Source organism: Gastrolobium bilobum, unplaced genomic scaffold (genome assembly GCF_033153095.1).
Source record: "Gastrolobium bilobum isolate Gb01-03AN ecotype WA unplaced genomic scaffold, APGP_CSIRO_Gbil_v1 utg6327, whole genome shotgun sequence".
NCBI lineage: Eukaryota > Viridiplantae > Streptophyta > Magnoliopsida > Fabales > Fabaceae > Gastrolobium > Gastrolobium bilobum.
The window spans coordinates 128,109-154,891 of NW_026895832.1; the positions used below are offsets into that span (position 1 = coordinate 128,109).

The 26,783-nt window shown below is 34.2% G+C and overlaps 3 protein-coding genes across 3 annotated transcripts; 1 reads left to right on the top strand and 2 right to left on the bottom strand.

Annotated features, from left to right (window-relative positions):
* The first annotated feature begins 1,537 nt into the window (after positions 1–1,537).
* Positions 1,538–9,827, top strand: LOC133296264 (uncharacterized). Its single transcript, XM_061495212.1, has 8 exons — positions 1,538–1,873; positions 2,189–2,251; positions 2,344–2,439; positions 2,931–2,978; positions 4,479–4,550; positions 5,226–5,284; positions 9,249–9,339; positions 9,459–9,827. The coding sequence occupies exons 1-8, from the start codon at positions 1,571–1,573 to the stop codon at positions 9,618–9,620; spliced, it is 894 nt and encodes a 297-aa protein (XP_061351196.1). The 5' UTR covers positions 1,538–1,570; the 3' UTR covers positions 9,621–9,827.
* Positions 9,828–13,369: 3,542 nt separating this feature from the next.
* On the bottom strand, positions 13,370–19,597 carry LOC133296248 (calreticulin-3-like). Its single transcript, XM_061495192.1, has 14 exons — positions 19,447–19,597; positions 18,869–18,976; positions 18,140–18,332; positions 16,756–17,014; positions 16,464–16,520; positions 16,309–16,356; positions 16,073–16,159; positions 15,906–15,963; positions 15,729–15,796; positions 15,506–15,598; positions 14,595–14,651; positions 14,428–14,511; positions 13,986–14,015; positions 13,370–13,529 (listed from the first exon to the last, which is right to left on the bottom strand). Exons 1-14 carry the CDS (start codon positions 19,574–19,576, stop codon positions 13,518–13,520), a joined length of 1,284 nt encoding a protein of 427 aa, XP_061351176.1. The 5' UTR covers positions 19,577–19,597; the 3' UTR covers positions 13,370–13,517.
* Positions 19,598–22,493: 2,896 nt separating this feature from the next.
* LOC133296253 (acyl carrier protein 2, mitochondrial) lies at positions 22,494–24,541 on the bottom strand. The gene is made up of 2 exons (XM_061495200.1): positions 24,283–24,541; positions 22,494–22,992 (listed from the first exon to the last, which is right to left on the bottom strand). Exons 1-2 carry the CDS (start codon positions 24,499–24,501, stop codon positions 22,816–22,818), a joined length of 396 nt encoding a protein of 131 aa, XP_061351184.1. The 5' UTR covers positions 24,502–24,541; the 3' UTR covers positions 22,494–22,815.
* Between the last annotated feature and the right edge of the window lie 2,242 nt (positions 24,542–26,783).

Sequence of the window (26,783 nt, forward strand, 5' to 3'; positions counted from 1 at the left end):
ACCAATTATGAATGAAAAGATATAAGAAAATTGCTTCATTTAGATTATTTTTCTCCTTTCCTTAAGCTTATCATTTACTAAATATGAATCTAACATTTGGTGCTCTCGTTGAGTCCACTCTCCTCATCCATGGCTGAAGGAACGTGTTTTAGAAAACTTGAAAAAATTCAAGAAAACCATGCCACACAAATCAACAAACTTTTCGAAAACTCTACCCAAGATCTTCCCAAATCAACCAACTTTGCAAAACATCCACACAATTTTTTGACCTTACTAAACAATCAAATCAGACTGTTCATTGCCTGATGAGGTTCAGACTACATTTACCACTTTAATAAGCCGTATTGACCAACTCATGCATATCACCCCAACCACCAATAACCCACCTCCACCTCCTCCTCCACCACTACCACCTCCATATTTCCCACCTGTCCTTTAACTTAGACCCTTCAAACTTGACTTCCCACGCTTTGACAGAACAAATCCTTCAGGCTAGCTCTTCAAAGCTACACAGTCACTCGACTTTCACCATACTCCTCAACAACAAAAACTTCATATTGCCTCTTTTCACATAGACGGACCAATCCTTGCTTGGTTCCAATGGATGCACTCTAACCACCCCTTCAATGACTGACACGACTTCATTATGGCACTTGAAGCTCGTTTTGGTGATTCTCCCTATGCTGATCACATAGGATCACTTGCAAAACTCCAACAGACGACTGCTGTTCAAGCCTACATCACTGCATATGAATCCTTAGCAAATCGCATTTCCAACCTTCCATTATAGCTCCTGCTTCACAACTTTATATTTGGTCTTAAACCAACAATCTGAAAAGAGATACAAGCTCTCCAACCAACAACCATCTTTCAAGCGCAGGGTCTCGCCAAACTCGAAGAAGACAAACTCTCTTCCCTCTTGTATCCACTTCACCTCCTACTTCATTCCACAATAAAGCACTGCCTTTAACCTCTACACCATCAAAATTCCCACCGGATGTTCAACGATTAGCCATCGAAGAAATGAAAGTCAGGCGGGAAGAGCTCTGTTTTATTTTAATTGCGATGAACACTTTGACCATAACCAACTTGACCCAACATCAAATGACAATCTCCAATCTTGGGGACATCAAGAACCTTGGGGATAATGTTTATTTTGATGAAGAGTTGAATGATACAAACTCATGATTCCATAAATATGTAATTCCATTTCTATGTTTTCTGAATTCCTAGCAAAGCACCCCTGTATTGTTTAGTTCGATAATTATTCTCTATATTATTTAATTGGATAGTTATTTTTCAGTATGTTTTTACCGTTTCTACTTCATTTGTAATTTTTATTTAAAAATCCATTATAAATGTAAAACATTATAAAATTGCTCGATTTAATTTATCTTTCTCAGCTTATTATTTTTGCGCTAAAAAGTAATCTAACAGCCTCCTAGCTCCTAGACGGTCTACTAAAAAAATAAAAAAAATAAAAAATAAAAAAGTGAAATATAATTGACTCAGCGGGTATAACAAAGGTTTTGAGAAAGCAGACTCAGTTGCGATCTGCTCCGCCGCGAGAATGGGAATATTCCGGTTGGTTTTGTTGTTCACTCTGTTCCTCTCTTACTCTCTCTCACTCGCTTTTCAATCGGACGAGCTTCACCTCGACGACGAAGAATTTGGCCTCGAAGGAGGACGCTCCTCCGATTTTCCTGAATCCCACACACCTTCATCTGCTTCCACCACCACTCGCAAGAGGTTTTCAGACTCTGCCTCCGATTCCAAGATCCAGTTCCCACTCCAACACGCTTTTGGAGACTCCGATTTCTTCGACGCCGGTAACTTCTCCGCTCGCCTAAAGACTTGGAGCCACGGCGCTCAGGTTCGTTACTCTCTTCAATCACTTATTTCTCTCCCTCTCCCTCTCTCCCCCTTTGTTATCTCGTCTTATTAATGGATAACCGTTGCTTCTTTCTAAATCTTGTTCTCTTTCTCTAACATATTAGAATTTTAGAGTTGTTTTTCTTTTAAACCAAGGATAACGATTCGTGAATGTGTATTGTGTCGATTCGAGTCTAATTCTGTGCAAAACCATAAATATTATTGTGGCGTTAGTTCCATCTTATTGCGCTGAGTTCTAATGGATATATGCGAGGTTCATACTGTTGGACTGAAAAGCAATTTTGATTCGTGACAGACGTTGACGAAGCTGCGGTTTAAGCGGGATCCTTTGACTGATATTGAGCAAAAGAAATTTCAAGTAATTATTTGTTTTCCATCGAGTTATTTTGTCCGTGTGTGTTCTGGCATACTAGCTTTGTATAAAGTTTTGGCGCTCTTCTCTTATTACAGGAGCTGTTGCAAGGTGATGATTTCTATAGGATTAGACTGCCATCTAATGTTTTGAGCCCTCCTGGCAGGGAGTATATTATTTCTTCGGTGAAAGCTGTAAGTATAAATACGAATCAAGTTCTTGTCCATTGGATAGTGTGAATTTTCAAAACTAAATATGGTGGTCCTGGTCCTTCTCATTTACTGCTCATACTGTTGGTTTACAATCGGGTTTATGCTTGGGAAGTGTGAAGCTTTTAGCTTCTCGGTCTGTTTTTTCCCTTTTCTGGCAATGTATTTGGTGCTGTTGATAATGGTGGTACTGTGGTATATGATAGTTAGCAGTACTGTACTAATAATGCTGGGTATGGTTTGTTCAGCGCTTACCATGTGATATTAAATGAAAGCTATTACTTTTTTTCTTTTTATTTTTTCCTGGTAGGGTTTTTAACTCTTAAGAATGTCTTTCAATAGCTTGAAGTCTTGTTATGCTGCCACTGCATTGGTCATGCTATTTTGGTAGTTGTGGCTCTTTTATTTGGTGTTGCGATGATTGTTTGAACTATTGACTCCAAATATAACTAACAGTTCTGCATTTCTGAATCCAGCGATGTCTTCCAGGGGAGGGATTGGAGGAGCATTTTGTAATACACATGGTAATTTGCTTTATTATAATAAAATATGCTGTTTATACTGCATTGATGTTCTTTTATATTTGCAAAGATAACTTTTCCTCCCATCAGTTCAAATTTTGGTACATAAAGGAATTCATCATAAATACTCGTCTCATTTGAAAATCAAACTCAACAGTCTTCTGGAAATGGGGAAAAATAGTGAATGTCTTATTATGTAGATTCAGTTAATGAATTTGGTAGAATGAATGTATAGAATAGGATAGGATTATTGATTCATAAGCAGTGTTTGGATTTTGGGATAATTGATGTGTTTTGCTTCAGCTCTTACACAAATGGTTTTGGGAATGTGCATTACAGCTGTGTTTGTGTTCATATGGATCAAACAACCAATTATGCTATATCAAAATCCAAAATTTCAATAAAGTATTGAGAGTAAGGTTTTTTTAATGGTTTCTCTTAAAGTTTTCTTCACTCTTTGTCTATCCCTTTTAATCAAACTATCTTTACTGTTGTCCATCTTCTTTAGTGCTTCCTTTACCTCAAATTCTTGGATTGTGTGATAAAAAGCATAGTTTTGATCAGCCTCTATAGCGGTTGAAGTTCAACTCCTCAAGTCTATTGTTGTGGCATGCCTTTTGTTGGATAGCTTGTAGAAATGACTCCTTGACTCTTCCTTAATGTCTTGCTCATTAACCAAGATTTGTCCATCTTCATTCTGAATGTATCTCACCGGATTTAAACTAAACCTCTTGTTTTCCTGTCATCTCCCTTGGAAAGCTTGTATCTATGTTTTTCCTCATTTTTGGCGCCTAAAGATTGATGTAACCCCTGAAAAGCTTCTGCTTTCACCTAGATAACTTTTTTTAAGATTTTAGTATCTTTCTTAGCTACTTGATACTTTTCCTAGTTTTCGGTACTACTACATTGGTGCAATGTTTTAAAGTAATATCTATACTTTTATCCCTATCTTGAACACTTTTTTCCCACCACCATGAATCTTTACTATTAGTTCCAAACTCCAAACCCTTTTGATTCATCAAGAACTACTTTTGCTACCTTCCAAAACGTCTTTTGATGAATAATTTTGTTTATCCAAGCTACAGTCAAAGACAAAATACTAGCCTCTTGACAGTTAAGAGGCATTCTAATAGAAAATATTTTTTTATTTTTAAAATTTTGTATCCATTTTTTTATATATGATGAAAAAAAGAGAAAGTCATAGACCGTAGTTGGGTTTATTTTCAACTCTTCAATAGCTGTAATTTTTATAGTGGAACAGTTGATTTTGAAAAAGTAGAGAAAGTGGGTTTTGACTTTTGAAAAGTTAGTGAGTTTTTCATATTTCATATAAATTGAAGAGACTTGATAGTACATGGGTGGAGTTCCCTATATAACAAGTAGAATAGTTCAACCTGGAAACAGAACTGAACTTTGGTTTGATAGCTTTTCTTACAGATCTATCTTTACATTTATTTCTTTTTAATCTTTTTGAGTCTCACTCTTTCCATTTTTCTGTTTCAGGAAGGTGTTAACGTCTTGGCTGTCGATTATGGTGCCCCTGGGGCTTGCCCTTATCCCCGGCAACTGAAGCTTGTAAGTCATGTCTGCTTTTGGCAACTGTACTTTTTTCTTGTTTTTCGTTGAGCATAGCTCAACTTTAAAACTTTTCAACATGTTTTGTTGTCATCTGTTTTCTCCCCTCTTGCTTCTGTTCTCTTGAAAACACACGGCTGACATGGTACAACTGCCATCTATTATTCAATTTGTTTGTGTTGTACAAGGAGTCAATAATATTATCTTTTTCCTCAACGTACACATAATGATATAAATACATACATTATTCAATGTTTTAACTGTTTTTGCCATATATACATTTTTTTTGAGCATATAGAATGATTTTAGGAGGAATAATTTTACAATCTTGCAGTTCAGGATAAAGGTGTGATTAGATCTAAAACAGGCAGGTGGAAGTTTAGATGGAAGGTGTTTATCTTATTAATATATCGTGGTCCTGATCCCTGCTTGTTTGAAATAGTAAAATTATCATGTATGAAGCCTTTTATAGAAGTTTAGTCTACCTGAATATTCCATACACATATTCTGCTACGCCACATCTTGTTCTTGTTCTTGTTCTTAAAAGTTAGCGAGAAAACCCTAATGTGCATGTCTTCCAGTCCATTTCATAACTTGTGAAACTTAATTTGATGTCGAATACCTGATTTTATATTATAAAAGATAATCTTATACGTGGTTTTCTTTTGGCTTTAGCCTGCAAGGTGGTCTTTCAAATCACATACAGTTTTGAAGAACAGTGAACAGGCACCAAGGTATATGTTCTATGATTGACAATTTCACTTTTAATTGTTATTTTTTTTTGGTACTTAATGTACAAAAATCCGGGAAATAATCTCTTTGCAATTATGCGAGGGTAAGGCTGAGTACAAAGATTGCTCTTACCCCACCCTCGCTAGTCGGGATTTAATGGGTAGTGGTTTTTTTTACTTAATATACAAATATAATAGGAAAAAAAGAAGCATTCATAGTGTTCCTAGCAAGGTTGCTAAGGGAGCATTCAGTTAAGGAAAACTTTCTTAAATTTCCAATTAGTATTTACCCAATAGAAAAAACAAAAAATATTTTCAACTTTCTTTCTTTCCTCTTTTTTCCCCTCTATGTTAAAATGAAATTCAAATCAGCATAATGCTGGCTTTCTCACTTTTTTATTACCGGTGTAGTAGAAACGCTGCTTAGATGAAATTGCCAGTTTATACAGGGCGTTGCTTTGCTTTCACTATTCTCCTCCACTATTTGTTTTTGTGGTTTGATATTTAGACAGTATCATTTCTTCTAAATTATAACTGGCTAGATGCACTAGGCTTGACTAGTGTTATAGCTTGTAAATATAAAACTAATAATTTTGTAATTAGTCAAAGGTAGCCAGACACCTTTGAATTTTTTTACCATCAACTCTTTGACTTTTTGCACCAACATTAGTATATAAATTGTAAACTTTTATGTAAAAATATTTAAATTCAGAATTTCAAGTTTCAACATAGTATCAGAGCTCTCGATTTGGGAGACTTTGCTTCCGTGAAACTTTAGCTTGTCTTCTGTTACGCCCTGGAAATCTCAACTGACTATTGTATTACTCAGACGTAGGAAAACAGAGCAAGAAAGCAATTTTAATGGTTGAAAATTGATTCTTTATTAACATATTGAAAGTTTACAAGAGGGTAACTGTTAGGACCTATTTGCAAGGTATGAGATTTGGAGTCCCACATTGGTTGTATGGACAACTAATGTGGGGTTTATAAGGCCTTGGGCACTCTCATCCTTTGAGCTAGCTTTTGGGGTGGTGCACCTCAAGGTTCTTATCAAATGGTATCAGAGCCTTCCATTATATCTCCCGGTTGCAATCGAGCGGTGCGGGTGGTGACGCCGGCATTGCAATGCAAGGTATGGGACTTGGAGTCCCACATTGGTTGTATGAGCAATTAATGTGGGGTTTATAAGGCCTTGGGCACTCCCACCCTTTGAGCTAGCTTTTGGGGTGGTGCACCTCAAGATTCTTATCAGTAACCCTCCTCCCAGGGAAGGAATTCCGTGTCTGAGCCTCACCTCAGAGTTCTCTTTAAAACATACAAGTAATTCTCTGTATAATACAATCAGGAATCCTACTATTTATGCAAACTGATTTGTTGACCACAGTCAAAATAGAAAAGAAACTGACTGTACTAATTGGCTACGGTTGCCTATGGGTCATACTCTTCCTAGTGTATACCCTCCATATGGAAGGTTGCCCCCCATTGTGAAGTCCTGTTGTAACATCTTCATCGCAGCCTTGTGAAGGCCGCATTCAGTGCAGCCAATCCCAACAGCTTTCGTAGTATCCAAACCCCTATCCGTTTGTTCCTTCATTGTTCCTGAGACAACGCCTTCATTGGGCTTGCATCACCAATGAATTTCTTAGAATTTCTCACTATTAGCCGTCCGCCATCGCTGTAGCTCTGACTGGTGAAAGCCACCAGCAGAACTGTTGTGCCCACACTGTCAGCATCACCTATGTGTTCTCTCTCTCATCTCTGCCATGGCCCAGCTGCCCAGTCTGCCTCTGGCAACCATGTTTGACTCAGAGATCACCCAAACCTCCTGCCAGACCACGCAATCCATTTTTGAATCCATTGTGACCACATCGGTCAATCTAAACAACCTCCCGGTTCTGCATACAACCTACTGTCTCACTAAAAAAAATATTTACAGTGGTCCCAAGTCATTCAGACTACCTTTAAGGGCGACAAAAACTATATCATATTGAAGGTCTATCCCCGGATAAGATAGACACCAAGTTTGACAAATAGGATGATGAAAGCTTGTACATTGAGTTTTCTGGTTCAATCTTCAATGTGGAGTCTACATCCAATCCCAGCAACGCTGAGATTTTTACTGATGAACAAGTGTCTTTCGGTCCACCCTAGCCTCTCCAAGTGAGTTACAATCAATTACGGGGAGACTATCACACTCTCTTGCCCATATATCACTCTTGGACTAGTTCAAGAATTCTCTCAAGTTCATAAATTCTCACAGAAGTCTTAAAAGGCTAATCAACAAAAATTACGAATTGAATTTTCAGATGAAGGTTGGGAATGACTATGGATATTTCTTTGTAGGCTCCTGATAGGCCAGTAGTAACCAGGGTGTATGTTAGGAAGGGTAAAATGGTTATAGACAATCCAGGGCCAAGCCACTATCATGACATGTCAGAAGGACATGTAGGGAAGAACTGATTCTGTTAGAGTTTGTTAGAAGGGTTTTTCTGTACGAGATCAGGTTTGTGGGGGAGGGGGGATGATTTGTTTAGCATTAGGCTGGAATTAATGTCACTTTGGGGCAGTTTCACTGCTAGATGAGAGAGCTGACCTCTAGAAAGGTCAGCCACCATACTTGTAATTCTGCAGATTCAATACAAAATTCCATTTCTTCTTTCCATTTTCTGCTCTTCTGTCATCTGATACCCTATCAGCTCCCGTTCTGCTTATTGAGTCATGGTTTCTTGAGTTACTTAAAGTTTAAGCAAGGCAGAAAAGAGATGTTGGACCACTATCAGTTTGACCCAGGAAATGGAATATTCCTCTTCAAAATTTTCATCTTGTGCGATTTTTTCTGATTCTACTATGGAGGTGTTATTCTGTCCTTGTGACCTTTGCTGACTGGATTATCAATGGATAAGGTCCTTGAATACAATCTGGATTGCTTTTATTTCAGCATAACAATTATTCTGATATTCTGATTTTCTGGTCTTTATATGAGTGCAGTCTTCTATGGTTGTTTGTCTCCATCAGAAAACATTCTTCCTTGAGTTCTACGCTCCATATTTGATTCACTGATTTTTTTGCCAAATAGCACTTGGAAAGGATCAAGTGAAAGTATACAGTGTTCGCTAATTATAAGTTGGTCTGGAATAATCATTAACATAACCTTGGTCAATACTTATGATGTTGTGGTTTGAACTCTAAACCTTTGAATTGTTGAAGGTCATGTGGATCATGAAGATGTGTATGAATACATTGAAGATTTATATCACTACGAGGATGAGGATGAAGACTAGATGAATTTTATTCAAATAATGCCTGCAGTTTAACAGCTTTAGAATTAGTCCCTCTTTCAAAGAATTCATAACAAAGTTAAACGGAAAATGAACAAGCAAGCTTCCTCTTATATCCTCAAAAGACATGTCAAGAAGGTTCTTTTGGTAAAACTGAGGAACAAAAAATGCAGGATGAAAAACTGCTCAGAGGTCTTTGAAAAAATTGGTGTTGATTATATAACTAAGAATATACACATTAATTTACAAAAAAGAAAAAAGAAAAAGAATATACACATTATATAAAAATATAATGAGATTAAAAAAATAATTGAATGTGTTCTTCTGGCTTTGAACTGTTTAGTGTTTACTGAATTCAATGTCCAGTTTTTTATTTTCTTGGAAGAATGTTTTCCTAAAATATCTTCTCAATTGAAACGAAAGCAAAAAATAGAGATAAAAAAATTGAAAATTAGAAATAGAAAAATAGCTTCCCCAATTAAATGTTTCCGTGAAGTTGTCTGGAATATATTTGATTAAGATTAATATGGTCTTTATCTAATAAACTAGGAAGGAAGGAGGGGTAAACCTTTTGCAGTTTAGTTTATTAGCATCATACATGATGTAGCTGTTGCACTATCTTGATGACAGGTTTTTACTAGTGTGTCTTCTGTGTCTTTTTATTCAACAAATATTTTTTGGTTTTACAGATCTCCAATATTTGCTGAAGATGTGCTTGGTGGGGAGGTGGGAGATGGTGAAATGGTACAGCCAATAGAAAGGTCCTTTTGGGCTAAATACGTAAGTATACAACATGCATGTTGGGCTTGATTTTTATGCTACAACTTTCTCCCCCTTTTTTTATTAAACCTATATGTATCCGAAATAAAATTTTCATGTGGAACCTGTCTTAATATCAGTGGATGTACCTGATCCCTCTTGGACTCATCGTAATGAATGCCGTTACCCAAGCAATGAATATGCCTGAGGAACAGGCTGGTGGGCAAGCAGGTGCTCAGCCACAGCAGCAGTCAGGATCTGCAGTACAGCGTGGAACAAGTTCTGGTGTACGCAGAAGATGATAATTTGGCTTCCTCGACCTTGTAAGACATTATTTTAGGACATGGGTTATGAACGAAATCATAGATTGACCTTTTATGTAGCATTTTAAAAATAATTTTAATTACATATTCATAGATTTGCGATTCCCCTATGAAAAAATTGTAATCTGATTTGCTTGCAAACTTTGAAACAGCCACGTCTTAAAATTTTCCAATTAGATTGAGTATTTAATGTTATATTGAAAATTTAACACGTCTATCATTTGGTACCTCTCATTTTGGGCTTTATTTCTGCTGCCATATTAATCTGTTTTCCAATAGAAGTTTTTTGTTTTTTTGGGATACATTGAGGAATTAATCACACAACCTATTACATAATTATCTACACCTCTCACCACTAGGTGGCTTAAAACAGAGACAATTTAAGTTCTTTGAATTCACTAGATGCAGGTAAGCACTAAGATAGACCGAGGAGACATGAAGCCCGTTTGCATGGGTTTTTTAAAAAAAGCCTTTTTTATATTTTATATTTTTCAAAAAACAGAGTTATTTTGTGTTTGTATCAAGGATATTATGCCTGTCTGTTTTTTATGGCTATTCTATTTACTTTCTTTAACATTGTTAGATCACAAAATAGTAGGCATAATATTCTATCTCTTATATCAATATCTAAAAAACACTTTTAAGTAAAAAGCAGTATTTTGGCTTCCAAAAAAAAAATAAAAAAAAATACAAGAGAGCATATTTTCGCCATTTTTTTAATCTATACTTTTTTTTTCAAAAACTCCATCCTAATACACGAAAAATATTTTTATTCAAAAAAAGAAGAAGCATTTTCTTGTATAAAAAAATCCAATCAAGCCCATGAAGAGTTGAGCAAGTCATGGCGCAAACGTACCAGCTAATACCAATCCGAATGCAAAGATTTTATCAAGATCTCTTCATCTACACCCTTATATTCGTACTAATCTTCAGTGTATTCATGATATCTTCTTGATCATTATTCGTACGTGGAAAGACAGTGCAGTTTTATCATTCTTGCTCTCCCCGATAATATCATGCCAGTATTGAAAAACCAATAATAATACCGAAATAAGGGAAGAGCTTAAGCAAATATGGATATTTAATAAAAGCATATAAGAAAAAGTTTCCAAGAAAGATGAAAAGTCAAAGGAAATTTCGATTGCCTCAGGCAAAGGAAGAAAAGAATCATCGAAATAAATGTTATCGTAAAGCTATGGATAAGTTGAGAAGGAAAATAGAGAAATAAGGCTTTAAATAATAATTTTAAATAATAAGATAAGATCTTAGGATATGATAAACTTTCATATCTCACTCCTATTAATTATTTGGTGAGCCAATAGTATATGATAAGTTTATCATGTTCGATCATTTTATCCTGTGCACCGATAAGCTATCCTAAGTGGACTCGGGTTAAAGAATGAACAGAATGAGATAACAAATGTCATACTCTCCTTATCCCAAATATAACCTTATGCTATTTGGTGAGAATATAATTTTTTATTTTAATTTTTTTCATAAGTTATTTATGTATTTAAATATATTTTATTTAAAGTTGTGACTTCTAATTTTTTTAATAATTTAAAATAAGAACTAATGTGTAAATAAGTAAAAAAAATAGTTTAAAAATTAATTTTAAAAACGGGTATTTTTGTTTATTTATATCATATCATAACACTATATGGTCGCCTTAAACGCGGGAGGGGATAATATTATCATACCACATTGTTTATCTAGAGCACATCAAACATATGATATGCTAGAGTTTATTAGGCTCATATCCTTTCATATTCTTATCATTTGCTTTTATCTTGTCCATTCTTATCCTTTGGTGGTCAAGATAGAGATGACACGATAGGATAAACTATAAGGGGTTTACATTTCTGCAGCTGTTGTACGTGCAGCAGTCAAATACTTGCCATATATATACGTGAAAGCATTAAATGTAGGGAATCATAACCATACACATGTCATTGTTGTACGTAAAACGACTGTAGAAATGAGTTTACCCAACTATAATGTACGTATATAATTATAGTGCAAAAAACGTATGTAACATTCCTCGGTTAATAATCGAAGGATGTTACACTACTCTTATACATTGTTTGGTGAATGAATAAGATATGATAAATTTATTTTGTTGGCTCATTTTAGATAAACTAATAAACTATCCTAAAGGGGACTCAAATTAGAAATAGACAGGATATGATAACAAATGTCATATCTCACTCATCTCAAATGTATCCTTACACTTATATATTACGAACTTTGTTGAGTACGTGAGGGTCTGCCACCGACCAACTACTAACACTGTTGCCATTAGCCACCTCTACCTCCCACTATTGTCACCACCAACCATCAGTCAGCCATCACTATTGCCACTGGTCATCGCTGCCACCACCATTATTAGTTAACACCACCCCTAACTACCACTGCCACCACTAGCCACTACCACCGCCATTGATCAACCCCCATAATTATCATATGTCATTGCCGACGTCACCACCGCCATAATCATCGTCATCGCCATTGGCCACTACCACCTCAAACCCCTGCCATCACCATCACTATCGCTATCAGTTAGCCACCACAATTGCTATTGGTTATTGCAGGCGCCACCACCACCACCTCAAGCCACCGCCACCCCAACCACCAGAAGCCCGATACCCACCATTACCGCCACCATTAGTTGCCATTGTCGGCACCTACACTGTCACCACCAATCACCGCACTAGCCTCACAACCACCACCATCAGTCATCACAACTTTTACCGATCACTCTTACCTGTCACCACCACGCTAATCATTGTCACTAACCATTGCCAAAAATATTGACGATCATTTTAAAACATGATTTTTTAAAAATTATTTTGTAAGGACATATTTTTCTTTTGAAAATTTTGATAAGTTTTATATGTATTTTAATATTTTTATTTAAAATTGTAATTTTTAATTTTTTAATAATTTAATATAGGAGCTAATGTATAATAAGTAATAAATGAAATTCGGTTAAATCAGATAGTTCATCTCAAGCACTCAATAGAATAACGTTATCCTGTCAGTCTACTTATTTAATGCATATCAAATACAAGATAAGATATCAACTTATCATGCCCGTATATTTTCCTATTTTTATGCAAGCCTCTTATCCTATAAATTCTTATCTTATCATATCATGTCCACCAAGTATGTCGTAGTTTTTTTCGATTTCGTTTCTCCCTTTTCTATCCCTTGTATTGATCATATATCTTGTATAAATGGATTTTGTGTATAGCCTGATAAAACTTTTTCGTTAGTTTCATCGGATTGGATATTTGGATTCCAACTTTGGTATTATTCTTCCCATTTTTGGTGTTTGATTGAGTGCAGCAATTCAGTTTTTCTTTTCTTTTCTTCACTCTCTCTCTCTCTTTGAACATAACCAGTTAGTCTCTTGAGGTTACTTAAAAATTACATGGACTTTGTTTATATCTCCCATATCAAAAGCAAAGCATAGAGAGTGTGTTAAGGATGTTGCTGTGTTAAAGCATATTTACTAAATTTGAATTAATACATGAGCTCTGGAGTTTATACTACGAATTACTTAATTTTGTGTCAATCGATCAATCACAATATTCATAGATATTTAATAAGAATTTATGCGAAGATTGCACCAACGTTCCTCAAAAATTCAATGGCAATTTGGGTTTAGGCTTTCCCAATCCATATCATAAAAAATGCATGACAACCACAAGAGGGGGAACAAAAAAAACCGACAAAAAAGATATTTATTATTGAAAAAGTTTCCCCTACAAATTAACACGAGATGGAATACAACACTAATGTCAACGTAATTAAAATTCATAACAATCCAGAAATTCCTGTCAACCAGATAGTAAAGAAGGACGTTTCATTCCATCAGAGCTCATCCTGCATAGTCAAAGAAAGTCATTTTTTGAGTTCAACAATGAAATTAAAGATGTCAAAGATTGCATATCAATCACACTCATTTGTAGCTTCTTGCTCCTCTTTATCTTTTTAAATTAACGGTGTAATGTTTTAATGTCTCTCATGTTGTAGGAGATAAAATTATCTCTTACACACCTATAGAAGTGTGTGGGACCTAATTTTTTTTTTTTTACTCTCTTCTCTTTACATGACCTTACGTGTGTCCCACACACTTTTATATGTGTAGAAAAAATAAATTTTATCTCCTATGACATGACAAACATCAAACTCATTACTTAAATTAATGTTATGACATAAAAAGCTATGTTTCAACCAATAGTGAAAATTTTTGGAGATTGATCATTAAAATGCCACCTCAATCTCTATGAATCTAAGTAGCATTAGAAATATTAACTTATGGAAAAAATTGTCACTTACATGATAATCATCCATGTAATCACGGCGACGCTGCATACAAAAATAACTCGGTATAAGAAAATTTTGCTGTCATAGTCATCATCAGACAGAAACATATAAACCAATTCAGTCTATTTCTTTTGTTCTTTGTCAAATACATTTATTGACATCTAACTGAAGTAGTATAGCTAATGTTGAGAACTTAATGAATTCTTCCGGAACATAAGGCCTAACTCAAAGTGAAATATTTCCCATAACATTATTAGGCAAGTTGGTTTACCTTCCACACACATTTTACCATAAAGGATATTTCAAAGCAATACTTAGAAAACAATGCTAGAATACTACTTTGAAACTGGAGTTATATTCCAATCTAGGCCATTTATCTTATCCTTAAAAGGGATACAAGATTCATTAAGAAAGAAAAGAATAAATATTGAACATATTCTGGTATGATACAAACCTTTCTATATCTGTCCCGGTGTCGTCGATCATGACCTCTCTCTCTTCTCCTCCTTTCACCTTCTTCTCTTGCTCTTTGAGCCTCCTGCATAAATAAGAGTTTTAGATCCTGGAAAGAAACCTAGGTGACTCACACATTGGAACTTAAAAAGTTTTATGTCCATGTACCTCCTCCTCTTTGGCTTTTTTCACTTTCTCTGCTTCCTCCAAAGCCTCCTTTTCAAGCTGAGACGCCAAAAAAAAATAAGGGTCATTTTAACATGTACCTTAAGAGAAGACATATTAAGGAGAATTGTATACACTTGTTTTTTTTCCCACTAAATTGAATTTTTTCGAGGCAAATCAAGTATAACTTCAAAAAGGCTTAACTAAGTTTCTATACCATTCATTTTTAAGTTGAGCTGGTGTTAGAATTTTTTCAATTAAGTCCCTTAATTTACCATTTGCGATCAAGGTATCCCCTAATGTCAATTGCCATCCAAATAAGGCTCATAGGTGCTTGTTTAGCTAATGTTTACTTCGTACATGACATCATCTTACACATTTTCGCTCTAATCAACTGCAAGTGACTCCATTAATAGCCTAATTTGGATGACAGTTGATTATATGAACTACATTTAAATTGGATAAGATTTCTCTAAAGTGGGAAAGCCTCTGAAGTGCACAAGTGTGAGTGTATCGGTTATGTTCATGAGGCACTTTCACTTTAATTTAAATCAACTGTTGATGCACCCTTCACTTGTGCACTTTAAAGGCTTTCTCACTTTTAGAGATTTTTTTCCACTGAATGCATATGGTTCATTAGAGAGACTTAAGTGAAAAACTTCTATATAAGATTAAAATGAACACAACTTAAAAGTATAGACTAAATTAAATCTTTTAAAAAATTAATCCACAGGGCAATACAGAAGTTAACATTAGATATTGTACATATTTTTAAATATTTAAAATTATTTTTTATAAAACCAATGAAAAAGTCAATACACTTATATATAGAAAAATATTAGTTGTTTTTTAATATGTAACCCAAGTGCCACCTACAAGTCGGTAATTGAGCTAAATCAAAGAGAAAAACTCACCTCCCTGTTGGCAAACACTTCATCAACAACTTGTTTTGCATAATCAGGATCATCACAAATCAAAACATTGTCATAAACTGAGCCTCCTTTAACCTGAATCACAATATTTGGCTTGATTAAATTAACAGCAGCCACCCATTTTAGCCTAATAGCTTTGGACTTAGTATAGACAGAGAGGTCTACAGTATAATATAACAAGCTATCACCGTTGCATTCATCATACCTGCCAAACTTCGATACCCACATACTTGATAGGCTTAAGCACATAAAGATCAGGGTCATCTTCAAACTCTGATACAGGAAAAAAAATAAAATAATTTAAGCATTTCATAGCATGTGGCAAAGTTTGTAATATATACTAAATTATCACAAAGAACCTAGTATATGCATTTGAACATACCTGGATTATCTATCCATGGAGTTTTCCATTTCCCTTTGTAGTTAGGGTTCTTGATTTTCTGTTAACATAGAGGTTGCAAGTAAGAGATAATGACTGATGAAAGAAAACTGAAAGAGAATAATGAAAAACTAATGCTTGAAGCCATCTTGGTTACTTGATCAACAAACCTTTCGTTTCCATGGTCCTTTGTATGCTGGATTTGGCACCTTTGGTGGTTTCCATATACCATCTTCCTCTTCATCCCAGTTATCAGGCTAATTAAGAGGATAGAAGATGCATAAGAACATTTTTTTTCCCTCACTTATCTCTTTATTTAGAAGTTATCACATCAAAAAACCAAAATAATGCGTTACACCAGAGAGGAAAGGAACTAAGAAGAAATGGGGAATTTCTGGAAAATAACCTCTTTGGCATTTGGATCAGGAATTTCTGCTGGGATTGAATCATATCCCTACAATAACAATAAACAAATAAATGAGTTTGCAATATACTCATGGAATAAAAATACCATCCTTTTTCTTCAGTTATCATTAGGGAAAAGTTAGAACTTTTAATTACCTCAGGTTTGATACCATTAGGGTCATCAATGTATTCTCTTTCATCCCAGTCTGCAGGCTGCAAGTTGGGAGATGTTTTAATTTCAAAGTACAACTTATTGCTAGAAGATAAAAGATATCTGAACAATAGGATCTGGATGGTATAGGGTAAGTCTCTTTATGGTAAAACAGGAAATCTTGACTGAGTTATAATGTTGTTGTAAGATATTCAGAACACCAAAAGCATCATGTCGTGTCATGTTAAAGGACAATATCTGAAGTTGACTACTAAGTAAAACAGCTCAAAGTGAAACCTTTTTTGCCTTGACATCTTTGATTTTTCGTGGAGGAAGAATATCCCAATCTGTATACATGCTTCCTGAATCTCTCTCTCTATTATCAACCAGGAGACTGTATGAGGCATCTGGCCTGAGAATGAATGTGTAGAAATGAGTTAACTTGTCAGTTTCACACTGTAGGTCCTTCTTTATAGGGTAATTTTGACCCTGGTAGGAGAGTATGACATGGAGCTTCTTTGTATCCGTGCCACATAAATCTGGTCCAAACATTAAACTATAGAGAATTTGTCAGTATGACATTCTTTTTTATGGAAAATATGGATAAAAAAGTAAAAATAAAATACAATGAAGATACAACACCGGTAGTGCACAGAGTATTATGCAAGGTAAAGCAAAATACCATGCAATGATCAGGGTGAAACAAGATAATAAAAAGAAAAATAACATGTATATGGAATATAAATTTGAAGATCAACAAAGAGGAACTTCTACTTGAAGTTACTTTGAAAATAATTTTCTAGGACATAATGAATCTCTATATTTCACCCATTGAAAGATGCTGTTTTCTAATCTCTCTGGAAGAAGATGAATATCTTTTTTATCTGCAAACCTTGTAATACGTATTAACATGGTGCTGAAACTAGTTTAATTCTCAATCTGTTCTATGTCTCCTAGTGTGCTTCACGTAAGACTTTGGTACGTCATTACCATAGTACAACTACTAACCAGAAAGGTAGGAATAGCGACACGTCACAAAATCATTGGCATGACTTAGAAGAGCTTTAGAAAACAAGTAATATTCAATATGAATTTACAAGTCATTTTGCCTCAATTTCCTATTTTCCAGCAAATTAGATCTTGTACCAACATTATCAGCAAAGAATGCCCTTCCATATATTTTGTAAAGAGACAAAATTCTGTTGCAAAGTCCTGTCTTAAAATGAAAGAACTAAGCTTGTAGGTTTAGATTATTGACATATTAGAAAACAAGTATGGAATAGAGATGGTGACTATTTAATGTAATAAGGTCAATTAGAAGACAAGTAGGTTTTATATTGATAGCTTATGTGAATGTACAATGAGCTAGGGGCTACTGTTATCCAAAATGCAGCTTAAGATGGAATGTTGAGGACATTGCAATATTTGAAACAGTATTTGCATCTTACAAACAGAGAAGTAAATGTCATCATCTTATTTCCAACCACCTTTTTGTTCTACTTTGTTTCTCTCATTAGTTTACTAAAGCTGCTAAATTTCATTAATAAAAAAAAAAATGTAAAATTGATTGATATTTTTTTTTAAAAGTTAGCTTTTTTAGGCTGCAGATTAACTATTTGTTCACTTGATATATAATTCAAGAAGCAAAGACAAAGTGAAGAACATGGAATATGCAGCATACCTATAAGGAGTATCCCCACCAAACTTCTTCTGATTAACAAATCCAGATAGGAGCTTCATGTAACCTCCACCACACTCAATATCTTGCTCAAATTTTATAGAATACTGGACGACCAATGTTCTGTTCTTGTTGCTGAATTCTGGTATCTTTGCAGAAATGGCAAAGTGTTTGGCATCACTAGATGTTTGAATACCTACAAGATCCCACAAAATAACTAAATTAACCAATACAACCAAATTCCTATTACTACCATTTTGTACATATTAAGAAAGGGAGAGGCAACTACAAATGTAAAGTTTATTCCCTAATTGAGTTATTTATTGGAGTAAATTACTCTCCCTTTCTCTGTATTTTGCATTTACTACACAAACCTCTCCTTTATTATGAAATTTACACAGAAGTCCCTAATATTTATATTAAAGAAAATTCAAACTAACCAAAATGTTGTTACACTAACAGATTCACTTACTGAATGATTAGCTCATGAATGTTTTGTATTTAGATGTCTTTCCTATACTAGTCCAGCCTCATTTGTTGAGCAAAGAGAAAGAATACATTTATTTAAGAGTTCGTTGTCAATGTAGATAAGTTATCTATATTAAACCCAAAATAACATCGTCGTTTTGGGACGGAAATCAAGGTATTTTTGTAATTATAATTTATTTAAGGGTTATAATAGTATTTCTCATTTCTAAGCTTAAGTTTTTGAGTTGAATTGGTTCTAAGTACCTTTGTCATCCGGATCTCCAGCCCATTTTCCTGCCGTGTGCTTGAATGAACCTGCTTTTCCTTCGCTCTTTTTCCAGTCTGATTTAACCCAGCGACTTTGCCATCCATCTTAACCAAAACCAACAACACATCAGATACCATATCATATCATCAATGAAAAACCATAAACACTAAACAAACTATAAGCTGAATTCCACACCACACTTTTTTATTTTTATTTTTATTCTCATTATCAGTTGATAGCTTTTCACTAATAATTACAAATATGTCACCCTGCTTTCATTTTGTTTTCTATTTTCAAGATTTTATAAACAAAATGCTAAAAATGATTACACAAACCGAAATTAACTTAACGACAAAAAAATGATTACACAATAGCCATACATACATACGTGGCTTATATACTAATAAAGAAATAATCATTCGTATATTTAATAACCAATTTACCAAAAAATAAAAAATAACGAATCACCAACTAACTAACCAAACTGAACAAACAATTCACACGTGGTGGTAACAGTTGGAACATGAAAGTTGAAACTAAAGAAATAAGCTTCAAAGAGCAGAGAATAAAATACCATCGAAGCGTTCTTCAAAAATGATTTCAGAAACCGAAACTTGTATTAGCAGCAAACAAAAAAACACAAACTTCTTCATCTCAGTTAAAGCCTTTTCCAATAATTGTTCTCTGTCACTGACAAATTCCATAGCTTACTTATAGAGGAGCTACCTACTTCTTTGCCCCTCTCATGCCCTCTTAATTACTTGTATGCCACTGAGATAAAAGATTGTTTGTTTTTCTTTCTGCGTGTTCTTTACTTAGAAAATGAAAATCATGTTGGTCGTTGAAGACTTGAAAAGCATGATAATCAGTGTTGCAATTGTCCAATAGAGGGCCAATTTTGACGTAGCAATGGCCAATGGTACCATTTCTTTCTTGCATTTCTGTGTCATTTTTTTATTTTCTTTTTTGAGTTTTTTTTTCTTTTTTTCTTAAATGAAAGTAACAGGAAGTCAAAGTCTACGAGACCTTCCAAAAGTCATTAAACCAAACAGGAAGGCAAGAAAGAAAATGCAATTTTGACTTAACCTATAATTTTTTCTTTTCATACAATGATCACATTAAAAATAATCTGATCCAAATTACTCAAATCATTTACCACTAAATCAATTATAATGGCTTCGATAATTTTTTATTATTTTGTTTTGTTTTTTAAATAAATCATAGGTATCTTTTATAAGAGATAATCCGTTTCAAATATAATACTAAAAAAAATCGAATAGATACTCTTAAATTTACTTGCTCAGCTCTTATACGTCAACCCAGCTATTATCATTTGTTTTTAGTGTTGCACTCACTTAATGACGGATCCAAACAATTTTATTTACATCTGCACATTTAAGAATAAGGGTTCGATGGCAATGTCTCGATTTTTTTTTTTAAAGACAGTTTTATATGTATTAAAAAACAAAAAGAATATAAACAAAAAAAAAAAGAAAACTGAAACTTACTACAAAAAATAAAGTACCTTTTAAGTCCTTAACAAAAATCACATGATCCAATTTAATCCCTTAAAAAAAAATTGACTCGTGATATCCCTCTGAATTTCTAAATAGACCCATGTTACTCTTTTTTAGGGACCAATGTAAGTTTTCTTTGAATTTTAGAGGAACCATAATTTCGACTCATCGGATCTATTTTGGAATTTAGAGGGACCGAGAGTTGATTTTTTTTTCTAAGAGATTAAATTGAGCCCTATAATTTTAATTTTTATTAAGGACACAAAATATACTTTCTCTTTTTTTTCCCCCAAAAATTTGCGTGTGCACTTACTCACACTTACACCAATACAGGTCCGCCCCTCCACCCACTAAATCTAGAAATAATAATTAACCTAACTCCATTTATTCCACCCACATGGTTATTTTTAATATCACCTGAATGCAAGTATAAAGGAACATGTAACGCGAGTATTAAAAATTTACTAATTTTTAAGATAGGGTTCAAATGTCTTTCCGTATTCCTTAGTTTTAGTTCCTTCCATACTCCTTCTGGGAAGGCTCAAGGAACGCGTTTGAATTGTCAATTACTCCGACAGTCAACGTGGCCAAGACGACTCAAAAGTCCACTTTCGTTTAGTGCCTTCAATTCTCCACTTAACTTACCCCACCACTAATCATTACTAAATATTTACCATTAACTATCAATTTTTTTTTTTTTATCAAGAATACATAAAAAAAATTAAATTTAAATTCAATAAGAAGGGTTTAAAATTAAAAAACCACTTGAGGGCAATTCTTTACACAGCTTCCCCTTATATATTTTTTGAATTTGAATTTTTGACCTTTCAGTCATAAAAAATTTAATAAGAGTTTAAAATATTTAATAAAATTTTAATAGAGCTTCTGTTTTCATATTACAACGACATTAATGGTTGTAAGAATCCATCTTCAGTGTCGATGGATGCTGAGGAATTTGATGACGCATAGCTGATGATCGAAGGATGCAAAGGAAGACAATGATCAACTGATACCAATGGTAATACTGATTAAAAGATAAAAAATACAACATAGCCAGCACCATCAACAACGGTATCTAGCGGTGATAATTGCTGAAGTGCCCGGTAACAATGACTGCTCGAATACACAATCAATCTAGATGGTTAACAATAAAATTAATTTTGTATTCCTGGACTCCTTGGAATTGTAACACATAAAGGTATATATGCCAAGAATTTAACTATTCAATTTGCTAGAATTTGATTCAATTAAATTTCTATTTCCAATGTAGACTCTCAGATATTATTAGATTCAATCAAATTTCTAATTCCAGTTTAGACACCAAACAACCGGGAGTTTCAAATAATACATACTTGATTTCGCTTAAATAGATTCTAGATTCAAGTCCTTTGAATACAAAAAATTCATTTTGAAAAAAATTAACCCCACCATGATATATATAAATGTTCCTTGCTCATACAAAATTGTCTCCGGTGTAGAATATATGTGATTTGTCAAAAATAATAACAATAAAATAGTGTAGGCCAGAGCTTTTTAGGTAAAGCCCATGAGGAAACTGATGGAGTTTGGAATTTGTTCTCTAATTTGAGCTATGGAACGTTCGAGTCAAGATGATTGGAACGAACTTGTTTTGCCCAAATATAGTAGATACTAGTTATAACAGGCAACGTTTCCACCTGAGTTTTGAACAAGTGAACACCTAAGGATCCAGTTCAGTCTTCCTTCCCTACCAAAAATGTCTGATTTCCGAAGATTCAAGAAAAAAGAAACGTAGAATGAGAGCTGCAACCCCATTTTGAAATTGAAACCCTTGGGGCTTGGTGAAACTTTTATTCAGCCACAAATCCATGCTGCATGCCCCGACAAATCACCTAGAGGTTAGGGCTCTAATATCAAATGGATGTTTATTCATGCAGTAGTATACATACATTCCTAGAAAAGAGCATATCTTTTCTTAAACGGGCAACAATTCAATGCCTTTCCCATAACAAGAACCAACAAAAAAAAATACAACATCAATTATCAAACATGGAGATTAAAATAAGTGAAACTATTACAGATACGTTATATCCATCGCATAACAAAACAAGCAAAAGAGAATAGCATACTGCATCAGATACACAGTACAACTCAAGACCTCAAGATTTTATAATCAGAAATTTAACACACGATTTTTATTGACATGAATACTGGGGAAAGATTAAATGTTAAAGTCTCGAGATGGCAATCCTACCATAAGTACAGTAGCATTCAAGTTGGCACATCCCCAGCTAACACTCTTCTGGGATTTAGAGGGAAGAGAACATAAACTTGCATTTTAGAAGCAAACAAGGAGGGGGAAAAATGTCTCAAAAGTTTTGATGGTTCTACCCTACTTGATGAGAAACAAAATAAAAAATTATACACCGGGCCTCATTGATTCTCTCCTACTTTGCCTGAGGATGAGATGCAATGAAGTCGACGGCAAGTTTAATGGATTCGATCTTGTCTGCTTCATTATCAGGAATCTCAAACCCAAACTCTTCCTCAAGAGCCATCACGATCTCCACTGAATCTAAACTATCCAATCCAAGGTCATCCTTGAAATGAGCATTTGGGGTTACCTGAAAATGAAACGAAGTATTGGCACCATGTTAACGTAAGAACACAAGTTTAAATCACAACAATACAGAAAATAATTGCGACGGTGATGGGCAGAATGTATCCTCTTCAAGTGTACAGAGAAGTACAAGTGCTTGCTGATTTTCCTGGCGAATACTGATGTTTTTTAATTCACATCCTAATAGGATGACAATAACCGGAACAAAGGCCCCAAACAACGTTCTTGTCAGTTACTCTCCTATATCTAACTGTTTTAGACTGGCCTCACCAGCCCTGTCTCACGAGCCAGCCCTTAGAGGCCCCAATTAAGGGGTCATTCCTGCCTCCCCAAAGTGGGAATTTTTAGATCCTGGCAGCAGAGAATGACACACTCCCAGCACAAGCTCACCTCATACACGTCTGGGAGGTGCGATTCCCTTGTAGTAGGATCACTAGGCAAAACGGTTATGGCGCTCTCTCATGATTAGGGAATATTTTCCCACCTATAAATATCTCTCTTCAGCTATTGAAAAGGGCATCTTACATCCTACATTTCATGAGTTATGACTTTGCAGAAATCTAAAGCTACAGTGCCCTCTCACCATCCCCTCTCACAGGCAAAGATATTCTGCATAGAGCTTTGGTCCATACCTCTGCATCTAAGAGCAATGAGATAGAAAATGAGTAGCTCACTAACCAAACAGAGAGGGGAACAACAAGTATAGCTCAAAGCATGGTATCGGCTGAGCATTAGAAAATGAGTAGAGAACAAAACAAGTCATGCATAAATATTAGAATTTAGATTTAGGGCTTAGGGTTTAAAAATGATTTTCATATATTAATTAAGGGAATAACATCTGTAGGATAAAACCTTTTTAGACTGTAACCGCTGATTTCCGTTACCGTCCATTAACGGTTATAATCTATTGAGTCAAAATTATTAATTAATTAATAATAAATTTGGCCCATTAAGTTTGACTGAATAGATTATAACCGTTAATGGACGGAAATTAACGGATTATATACTTTTATAGATGTTTTTTCCATTAATTAACCATCATACTTGTGCCTGTTAGAGCTCTAATAAACTTAATTAATCGAAAATTGGGCTTAATCACAACCTTCAGCAGTAAGTAGAAATCGAAAACAAAATCAATAGAGAATAGGATAAAGAAATTTGTGAATCATAAATGTCTAAACACAAACTCAATAGTCACACATTCTCAAAAACCTAGAAAGAAAATGGAAATGGAAATGGAAATGGAAATGGAAATGGAAATGAAAATGGAAAAGGGAAAGAGGAGTGTGTGTACCTTGGAAGGGTCGACTTTCTGGAAGTTTTTGACACATGAGACGACGCGATCTGTAACCTCGGACTTATCGAGAAAGCAACCCCTAACCTCTTCGGTGGAGAAGCGGCGAAGCAACACGTTCTGGAAGAGCCTCAACGGAGTTTGGTAGTTGTGTGGCAAAGCATCAACCTGCACTCTCAAGTATTTGATCAGAGGTAAACCGCTCCTCCTCGCCGCCATTGATGATGCGATGCTTCTTTCACTCTCTCGATTCTCAAACTCTCACTCACCTCTATCACTCTTACATAGCATGCCTCCAAAACCAAACCCTGTGTCCTGCAATGGGCTTGGGCTTCGTGCATTAGGCCCAGCCCAAACCTGCACACACACTGACACACACACGTAGCTTTGTCTATTATTTAATGTTTGGCCCAGCCCAAAAGTATTTTTAGAATGCTTTTATTTTAAAAAAGGATTTAATATTTTTTTTTTGTTAGAGGAGATAAAGTTAGGAAATAGATCATTTCATATCTTATTTAACATAATCATGTCATGTGATGTACTTGTAATCATTCATTGCCAAAAATATTATAGTAGAGTATGACAAAATCATCAGCATTGATTTATTTATTAATAGTTATAATTCTTTCAAATGATATTATCATGTTAATTAATTAATATTCGAGAGTATTGACTCCCATAAAGTTATCTATTTTTACCCAAAATCATATCATTTTTTTGTTGTTGGTAAAATTGATATCCTTTTTCGTTGTTGGTAAAATTGATATCCTTTTGAAATCGGGAGAAATGCATTTTTGCAATTTTAATTTCTTTTGGGATTATATTAGACTTTAGGCACAGCCCAAACCTACACACATATTTTTATCTATTAATTAACGTTTGGTCCAGCCCAAAAGTATTTTTAGAATGCTTTTGTTTAAAAAAAATGGTTTAACGTTTCTTTTCTTGGAAGAGATAAAGTTATGGAATGAATCATGTTATGTGTTATAAGATTGTAATCATTTATGGGCAAAATTATTAGAATAAAGATGGACATAATCTAGAAGTTTGGCAATCTTATATGCTTACCCTACAAGAAGATGTTTGTACATAGATCTGGAGAAGCATCACGAAGTAAAGGCTGCTAAAAACCTCCATATTTTCTTCACTTACAGCAAAGCTTCTAGCATCATAATTATATCTCCATAACCGTAAAGGAGACCCTGTTCTTCTTTTCAATTGAACCCAAAGGATGAGATTTCGAATCCCCACATTTGCTCACCCGCTCGTAAGGTTAGTTTTCATTATTATAACATTATTAATTATTTTTATTTTACTTTCTTTTATTCTAATATTATTTGTTATGTTCTAGACAATAGCTTGGATTTGGGCCGAAGCATCATAGCCCATTTTTTCTCTTCTTAATCTATTCAGTTTCTCTACATTATTCTAATAAAAAATTTGAGTTATTTTCTTACATTAAAGTTTACCCTTTTATTTTAATTGGAAGATATTTGCATGTGGGATAATGTAAAACAGAAAATAAAGAAAATAAAGAAATGAAAAAATGTTTATTGAGGTTTCCTGTGTATGCGTTTTTTTTTTAATTTAGGTAATTGCTAATTTGATGTTGTTTTGATTTTAAATTACATAGTGTTAATTTTGAAAATTGTTGATATTATTTATGTGCTATTTTGTCTTAGGTAATTATTTTCATCTCATATAAATTATTTTTAATAAAATATCTGTGCAATAAACTTAACGTTGATTGTATGGTTTACCATCCTCAATGTTGTATGTTTCATAAAGGTACACGTATAGCCACGCTATCTTATAACCCGTGTAATGCATCTGTATTTTCTAAGCAAATTATTTTCTCCCAAGATTTCAAAAATCAAATTATTTGTCTAATAGATTCATTCGAAAATATCCTAGCAACAATTTATAAACATTGATTGTATAGTTCACCATCCTCAGGTGTTTGTGCTACCTTAAATTTTGAGCAATGATGGATTCCTTTTTTGAAATTAATTATCTTTCTAAAAAATCATTGTATTCAAATTAAAATTAACAATCTACCTACAAAAAAAAATTAACAATCTAATAAAAAAATTAAAATTAACTAACACACAAATATTTTTATAGAACAACGTAGTTTTGAATTCCCTATTGCACCGAGAGATACAGCAGAGCGGAACCTTTCCGTCAAGTACAAAAATAATTTTTATGATTTAGTTTTCTTTGTAAATAACACGTTTTATTTGATTTAATTCCTTGGGTGAGATAAATATTTTGAAAATTTATTAATAATTTGTGCAATTAATTTAAGGTACCATTTTTTAAAGTGGACGGTGTAGGGTACTAACACCTTCCCTACTCATAATAGACTTCCACATCTGTTTATGTTTTCAAAGATCGACTTTCTTAAACAAAAAGGGATTTTTTTTTCCCAATATTTTTCTCAATAAATCACGGTGGCGACTCCATTATTTTTAATTTTTAATTTTTCTCCGTCACGTCGT